Source organism: Myotis yumanensis, unplaced genomic scaffold (genome assembly GCF_028538775.1).
Source record: "Myotis yumanensis isolate MYYU_CA2020_CCGP unplaced genomic scaffold, mMyoYum1.0.hap1 SCAF_10, whole genome shotgun sequence".
In the NCBI taxonomy this organism is placed as follows: Eukaryota; Metazoa; Chordata; class Mammalia; order Chiroptera; family Vespertilionidae; genus Myotis; species Myotis yumanensis.
The window spans coordinates 39,152,852-39,161,776 of record NW_027223761.1 but is presented as its reverse complement, the minus strand read 5'-3'; the positions used below and the strand labels follow the sequence as shown (position 1 = coordinate 39,161,776).

At 42.0% G+C, this 8,925-nt stretch overlaps 1 protein-coding gene across 1 annotated transcript; it reads left to right on the top strand.

The window, feature by feature from the left end:
• Window positions 1-5,477: 5,477 nt before the first annotated feature.
• LOC139018065 (olfactory receptor 2AG2) lies at window positions 5,478-6,428 on the top strand. The gene has a single exon (XM_070426706.1). The coding sequence runs from the start codon at window positions 5,478-5,480 to the stop codon at window positions 6,426-6,428; it is 951 nt and encodes a 316-aa protein (XP_070282807.1).
• The last annotated feature ends 2,497 nt before the right edge of the window (window positions 6,429-8,925 follow it).

Below are 8,925 nucleotides of genomic sequence, written 5' to 3'. Positions count from 1 at the left end.
ATCAGCTAAAAAGTGAGTGAAACTTCAATAGGTTTCAATACCTCTGGGATAAGAGAAAGCCATGCTCTCTCCTCAGAGGATGTTTATACCCTTCTGTTATCTTATGGTCTCTTTCTGCAGTTTTTCCCTGAGGGAAATGCCCTCTTAGTTGAGTAAACTCACCATGCCTTAGAGGAGAGAAGATAAAGACAGCTACTATTTTATTGGATTGTGCTACTATAATTTCTGGGTTTTCTGATTTAGCAGGTATTAAGTGTTACTTCACAAGTAATGACTAAGCAATTCAAAGTAGAAGTAGACCTAGTTATTAGAAATGCTTTGGGTAAAAATTTTGGGTAAAAATATGAGGCATTTAGAGAAATAGTCTGAAAACATTTTTTAAAAGCCCAAGAATTGTTCTTTTGAACAGGAAAATCTTGACCATATTTGGAAGCTATATCAGAAGATTGAGAGAACTCATGATACAAGAAGAACGTGTAAGTGGAGAAGCAGATAGAGCAGGCAGTGAAGGTGAGGAAGAATCTCAGTAATAATTAAAATCAACACTGAAGTGGAGAAGGCACTCTAATTCCTCTGAAATAAACAACCAAGGAGTAAAGATAGATCCAATATAAAGTAATGAAGAGGTGAACAAAGTGTGCATCTGATGAATTTAATCACCTGTGATCTTTATTTTATCATGAAGTAGAAAACGGGATTGTAAGTAGGGATTTAATTCATCATTATCATAAATTCACCACCCAAAATGAGAGCCAGGGCCTTCACAATGTCTTTCATCTAAACATTAGGTCACCACCAGTCCTTCTCTGTGTCTCCTTTCATTGTAGTAAGTGTTATCTCAAACTCATGTCCAGCATTCTCTTTTTGTCTCTATTATATAGCGGTATTAAATCCACAAGTAGTCCTAAAGCGTTTATTTTTATTTGAGTTTTTAAATGTTAGAAAGGAGTATCATGATATGTAATCTTAGGACTCTCTTTTTTCACTTAATATTAGATTGCTGAGTTATCCTTTTTGTTATATGTCCTTCTGATTGCTTTGTTTTGATTGCTGGAGAAAGTCCCTTTCTGTGAATATTTATCCACTCCACTGTTGATGGACATAAGTGTGGTTTCCGGTTTTTACTCTATTGTGAATAGTGCTGTTCTTATATTTTACATGTGTAAAACTTTCTTTGGGATATGTTCCTTTCATAGTGAGAAAACAAAAAAGATCTTGTATTTTTATATCTTTTATTGTACTTGTGCAATAATTTTCTTGAGTTTTCTTTCTATAATCTATACTAATAAAAGGATAATATGCTAATTAGACCAGACATCTTCCAGACAACCTTCTGGACATCCTTCCTGAAAAAGCCAGGCCCCAGTGAAGCTGCCCAGAGTCCCAGGCACCTGCAGCTGTGGCCAGCCCCGGACAAAGCCGGCCCGGGTCCTGGGTGCCTGCAGCCGGCCAGAGGGAGGGAAGCCTGGGTCCCGGGTGTGGGGGCCAAGGCAGAGGCAGTTAGGGGAGCAGTTAGGGGTGATCAGGCAGGCAGGCAGAGGTGGTTAGGAGCCAGTGGTCCCGGATTGCGAGAGGGATGTCCAATTACCAGTTTGGCCTGATCCCGCACCGGGCCTCTAGTCAGAAAATAAAAACATATTTTTAATTTTCTTAAAGTTGAAAGAAAAAAGATGCAACTCCAGCAGCAGTTTCAGCATTCACTGGCAAAATGCATGATTAAAGAGAGACTAAAGAATGAGGACCACCTGGCAAAATACTGGGGCGAGATGAGAATGGCTTGACTAAAGCAGTGATGGGTAGAGGCAGTGTGGTGTCATCATCCCAGAGCCCAGAGCAGCTGAGCCCACTGGACACAGAGCAGGGACCCACAACACATTCATGCACCTGCATGAGAGGGAGTAGGAAAGAGAAACAACTAACCTAAAAGCATGGAAGTTTTAATATGTCACTGCTTTGATGCTAACTAAAGGTCAATGAAGGAAGATCTGATATAGACACACTGAAGAGTTCAGTTTTCTCTAGCTGATAATGGCCAAGTCTAGAGGCACAAAGAGTGATATGGGGAGTGGCAGCATTTACAGAACCCATAGACATACTTTATAATTTGGACAGAGGGCTAGCCAGGAGGGTGGGCCTCAATTCTTGGGTCTGAATAATATAAAGTTAGGGTTTTGGAAACAGCCTTAGCAAATTCATATGGGATAAAACAAGCCCTCAGGCCTCAGAGTTCATTTAATGAGTGAAGTTTGCAGGCATGGGAGGCCAGGAGACTTGCCCAGGGAATTCATTAAAATCTTGTTTCCTAGAGCAGCATTTCCAGGGAAGGTTATGTCCGCTGAGGGGATGAGACCAAATAGCTCCCCCAAGACAGGGTCCTAGCTCATTGTTGCCCAAGGGACAGTGAAACTGGGCACCAGAGGGCCTCCTTTGGGCAGCTCCTCCCCGTGTCCTTTTTACCAAATCTCTGCTGTGTTCATCTTTGATCATGGACCCCACCAGAATGGAAGCACATGGAAATCTGAGAACCTTGAGTCAGAACTCAGCCAGAACCACGCCAAGGCTGTGAGGCTTTCACACAGAGAGAGTAGATGAGAGAAGTCTGCAACGATTCCACTCCTGGCTTCCCCAGGAAGCTGCTCTAGGTTTTCAGCTTCCTGTCTGCATCCATCTCTACCCTGTGAGAGAATGTGCCATACCAGTAACTGAAGGAATTGCTGACCTCTGATCTCAGACGCAGCCATACGCACACCTACACTCCACTCTGCCAGAAGAACCACCTCCTCTTTCTCTGACTTTTATAAACATCTTCATCCCTCAAGTAAATCACAGGGCAGTAGGTGTGGTCTGGCAGCTGAGCCCTTGCTCCTCTCAGGTAAGGACTCTGTCTCTGTTCCAATGAAATTATGTGGAGCCTGGAAGTCTTGAAACCTCACTGCTTTGCTTCTCAGACTTTCTAGACCCTTAGGGTGTATAGCTCACCCACTCCCTTCTACACTCTAGGCACCTTGTCCATGTGGGTACATCCACAATCCATCTGTTCCACTGATCAGACCTGGGTTCCTATGTGTCCTGGTAAAAGTCTCAGTACTTACCTTTGGACCTGAATTATCCTGGCCTCTAATAGTGCCCTAAAAAAAATCATTTAGAATCAGTTAAAGTGCCTCTTCCCTATATGTCTGTGTGACACTAAAGTCCAAAGTCACAGGGGAAAAAAGCCAATTGAAATACTAAAATTTTAAAAACATACTGAGCAATGATACAGAAAAAATAACATAAAAATATGCTTACCAATTCCTAGCTCTGTCTTGTTAATTGGCTGTGTCTGACCACTTCCTGTGAAGTATAACAGTACCCCATCTGTTAACCTTAGTCCCTGCTAACTTTCCTGATCTGAGGTTCCCACCACCAGCAATTTTCTGGGGAGCTCTTCCTCTGTAGACCCAGTGTGTGTCCTCTGGCCTTTATTTTTAGGTGTCCCTAAAGGAGAGGAACCAGAGAACAGGAAAGGAGAGAGAGAGCAGGAGTCAGATTCAAGGGGAGGAAGGCAGAAAGGTAGAACCCAGAGTCCTAAGGATCACCACAGCACCTAAGCCCTTTTTTTCTGCTCTTTAAAACTCTGTCTACACTCCAGGTGCAGAAATCAGGATAAATGTGCCCACCTAATTATTTTCTTCCCTTTATTACTCTATCCATTTATCTTTTTAATTAAACAAAAGCAAAAGTATTTCAAGGCAAATATTTACTAAGAACAGTGCTAACACTTATCTTCGAATTTGTCTTTTTGTTGATGTCAATAGGCAAAGAAAGTAGTCCAACCAATATTTCTTAGGTTAAGCCTACCGTTTTGGCTTTGTGATGCAAAGGAAAGATCTCAGACCCCAAGGAATGAAAGGACAGTTTTATAGAGGGTGTTTTTCTGGCTGGCTTCTTGCCCAGACTTTATTGTAGCAAAAGGGCAGGCGGGATATTCTTGAATTATGATTCAGTGTCCTGGCCTTTACAATGTTATTCCCTTTCTCTATTACACCCTGACCCTTTCTTTCTTAGCAATCTCCTATTCAGCCTGTAGTTTATATGTCACTTCTCAGAGAATCTTTTCCTGAAACCTCACTTATATGGACTCAGAGTATGTTTTCTTTTCCTTCACATATTAATCATCACCAGTGGATGTGTGTTGATGCTTAAATAACTGTTTTTCACAGTTATGGCGCCTGATACATTATAGGTCCTTTGTAGATATTTTTCGAATGGATGAAAAGAGGTACATCAGATGAGGCTTCTTATTTCAGGATTTTATCATCCTATCCCTTAAAAAGGTCCCAACTCTAAGATGATCAGGATGATGACATAATAGAAGATAAGAAGGTTAAAAGCAGATGATACAAGGGAAAAATGAAGAATTTGGTCATGAATTCTTCTCTTTTAGAGTGACTCCTAAATCCTTTATCCAACTGTGAGAGATCTATAATTATAAAGAGCAAGCAAAGTGAACACTGTCCCACAGACCCCACTCACTCCCTTTTCTCTCCTCCTTAATCCCTCCACCAGTACTATCATATGGTTCAGGGTACAGCAGGACCAGCATCCTTCATCATTTCGTCAGATTTGTAAGATAGAGGAATCTGATTTTCCTGATCAGTGTCTTGCTTTTACTCTCAGGTGATGGGAAGGTTTGGGGCCTTCTCTATAAAGTCTCCTCTTTTATCTCTCTCCTCTTCTATCAGATGCCCTAAACACAAACACCTTGCCACACCTTTGCAAATAGCATCTATTACATTTTCCCTTGATTCGTCCTGAGGAAGTATCTTGTTACTATCTGCAAAGAAGCAAACACCTTTTGTACTTTTTCTGCAGATTTCCTTCCAAAATCTACACCAACCTGATTTCTTTTTCCCTCCAGAAGGGTAGCAGTGTGCTCACTGAAGATGTGAGCACAGTTCAAGAACACAAGAGAGCAAGTTTTCCGAGAAATGAGAGGTCCCTGTTCAGGAAGCTATCAATGACAGTGAGGCTGGAAAGTGAAGGCAGATGTCATATCTGCAAGGTAGATGTCACGTGTGAGGAGAAGATGTCATAGAGTTCTATTATAGAAAAACTTCAACACTGGATTGGAATCCAAGTATATTTTAAGCAGAAAACCAGATAGATTTTAAACCAATGCCCACTGTATTTCTTTATTATGAAGACAGATATATTTTTATCTATCTACAAAGAATGCTTGTCTGAGCTCATGCTTTTGGATATCTTATTTAAAGGGAATTCTTAATGATTAGCTATTATCAACATGCTTTACCATAACAATAAGATTCAAAAAGTCAGAAGTCATAAAGCAAACATAGGTACAAAGAGGAAGAGGTACCACCTCATGGGATTCCGGTTGGCCACCCCATAGTGATAGGAGACAATAGATAATGAGGGTGAACTCCCTGAGAAAGGGTTTCACTGAGAATCCATTTGGCTCTAGGCAACTGAAGAGAATGGAGCACTGGAACTCCACCCTGGGAAGTGGCTTCATATTGATGGGGATTCTGAAGGACAGTGAGTCTCCTGAGCTGCTCTGTGCCACAATCACAATTCTGTACATGTTGGCTCTGACCAGCAATGGCCTGCTGCTCCTGGTCATCACAATGGACACCCGGCTCCACGTGCCCATGTACCTCCTGCTTGGGCAGCTCTCACTCATGGACCTCCTCTTCACATCTGTTGTCACTCCCAAGGCCCTGGTGGATTTTCTTCGCAGTGAAAACACCATCTCCTTTGGGGACTGTGCCCTTCAGATGTTTCTGGCACTGACTCTGGGTGGTGCAGAGGACCTCCTACTGGCCTTCATGGCCTATGACAGGTATGTGGCCATTTGTCATCCTCTGAACTACATGGTCCTCATGAGTACAAGGGTCTGCTGGCTTATGGTGGCCACATCCTGGGTCCTTGCATCCCTGAATGCTCTAGGGCATACCTTGTATACCATGCACTTCCCCTTCTGCATGTCTCGGAAAATAAGTCATCTGCTTTGTGAGATCCCTCCTCTGCTGAAGTTGGCCTGTGCAGATACCTCCAGATATGAGCTCATGGTGTATGTGACAGGTGTGACTTTCCTTTTGCTTCCTCTTTCTGTCATTGTTGCCTCCTACACACTAATCCTATTTACTGTGCTCCACATGCCCTCAAATGAGGGGAGGCAGAAAGCCCTAGTCACCTGTTCTTCCCACCTGACTGTGGTTGGGATGTTCTATGGAGCTGCCACGTTCATGTATGTCTTGCCCAGTTCCCTGCACAGCCCCAAGCAGGACAACATCATCTCTGTTTTCTACACAATTGTCACTCCAGCCCTGAACCCCCTCATCTACAGCCTGAGGAATAAGGAGGTCATGGGGGCCTTGAGAAGGGTCATGGGGAAATACATGCTGAGGACACACCCCACCTTCTAGGGAGGGATCATGGCTTGTCTCTCTAACTTTCCTTCTCCAAATCACAATTTTATACACAGCTAGTCTTTATATGATACTCTGTGTGAGATGATACAAATATTTAAAATATTTTTCATTTCCATTCTACTGTGTAGCTGGTCAGTATAGAAACTTAAACTGCACTCAGGTGGGATATGTACCCTGACCTTGGAAGCCCATGTTGTACAAGGAATAAAAGAAGAAAAGCATGGAATGGATATCCTAGACTCCCTCTGTAGTAGAACTTTTTTTCTGGCATAATTAGCATGTTTATGACAGGGAACTACGTTTTAAATTCAGTGTCATGTAGCAGTGACAAGCAGTAATAGTTTTAGGCTGCCTAAACTCCAATAGCCTGTTAACATCAGAGGAGAACTGCCGCGACCTGCACTTCAAGGTTTAGGATCTGAAGGAGGGGCCGATGCACAAGTGAAAATGCTATACAAGAAATATGAATTTGGAAGGCATGAGGGGCCATGTGGAAATCTCTTTTCCTGAAGAGGCACACTGAGACTGGATCCCATCTGCTTTTTATTCACTCTGAATATACATTTGCCCTTTAGCAATGCATACAGGCAGATCAAAGGTAAAGTTTGGTAAACAATGTAAAGATTATCAGGTCAGGAAATTGCCTCAAGCCATTGCAATCACAGTAGGAGCAAAACTTGTATTGTTATTCAGATGTGAATGTCAAAGTCCATTGGCCTTCCAATGTCTCTTTTTGATGCTAACTGCTGTTTGATTTAGCCTCTGGCAGAGGACTGCTTTCCTTTGAATTAGACCAATAAAGAGAATTATCCTCAGAAGATACAATGGGTTTCTTGGTTACTAGGTAAATGGTTGTTTTAGCAATTACTTAGAAAAAATAATAGATTTATACTCCAGATTTAAGTAGAAATTCATATTGAATACGCAAATATAGAAATATAGGTAATATTTATGTTGAAATAGTGAAAAAGGCTAACTGGTGCATTTGGATACTGCTTAAACCTAAAAATTAAATTTAAAGAGAATTTTATATTCTTTTTTTAAAAAATATATTTTATTGATTTTTTACAGAGAGGGAGAGGGATAGAGAGTTAGAAACATCGATCAGCTGCCTCCTGCACACCTCCTACTGGGGATGTGCCCGCAACCAAGGTACATGCCCTTGACTGGAATCAAACCTGAGACCTTTCAGTCCGCAGGCTGACGCTCTATCCACTGAGCCAAACCGGTTAGAGCGAGAATTTTATATTCTTGAGGTGAGTATATGTATAGATATGTATCCACAGGAAAGGAGGAGTCAGATATGTAAACCACTTTTTAGTTAAATTAAATGTGGTTTATTTTACCATTTGATTTACTGGTGTTGGAAAATTTAGAACAAAAGCTTGGCACTTAAATCTGTTCAGAAGCTCCAAAATATCCTGGCTTACATAATAGGAATCATTGTTGGGATAGAGCTCTATTAAATCTCAAAATACTCTTTTCTTGACAGAAGTCATCTTAATTGCTTAAACTATAAAGCTATACCATTATGTATAAGCTTAAAGCTATTCTATAAAATTTAAAAAAGTTCATTATTAAAACTAAGAAAATTCAGAAATTTAGACAGACATAAAAATCACCTGTAAAGTTTTCCTTTCCTTTTTTTGGGGGGTGTGGGGGTGGTAATATGTATTTTACAGAATTTTTATGTACGTATTGATTAAAGTCTTGCTTTTTTATTATTTAAAATCTGGTGAGTGTTATGCCCAGATTTCAAGATTCCCAAGAAGCCACCAGGGAGCCAGCCAGTCCGATGCAAAAGCAAAGAGTCTTTTATTTTAAGCCTGGGCTTAGCTCCTCTACCTTCCTTACTGACGCAGCAGCAGGTGGCAAAGAGAGAGATAACTCTGTGTGGAGACTGGTTATATAGGGGGAGTTGGAGTAAGGGGAGGAGAAAGGACTGTGCTCTGCTGATTGGCCAGGCACAAGTCGGTGTCTTGTTCCTGGGTGTGGCTAGCAGAGGCTTAGACTTCCGGGAAGAAGCTCCTTGCCAAACATGTGGCCAAGGTAAGATGGAGCACTTACCCTGGGGCAAGATGGAGGGCGTAGCCCTTACCCTGGGGCAAGGTGGAGGGCGTAGCCCTTACCCTGGGGCAAGGTGGAGGGCCTAGCCCTCGCCCTTTCATTCCCCCCTTTGTCTTGGAACTTCCGGCTCAATCATGAGACGGACTGCATTTCTATTCCACCGTTGCTAGAGGCCCGTACTGGGCATATCTTAACAAATGGTCTGGTGGAAGGGAAAGAAACCATTTTAGCTTTAACAACTTCTATTGAAATAGGATTTTTCTTCTTAAAATTCCTCCATGGCTATCAAAAAGCCAAATTAAGATTATGTTTGCATAAACACAACAAGAATGGTAACTGATTACCTTTGCTGGAATCTCATGGTTGAATCTTAATGTGCCCCATAGGGCCAGGAAGCCACACCACCCAGCTGCCATCAGGCCCG

Coding starts and splice junctions, on each gene's coding strand:
- LOC139018065 (XM_070426706.1), top strand. CDS start 5,478: ATGGAGCACTGGAACTCCACCCTGGGAAGTGGCTTCATATTGATGGGG.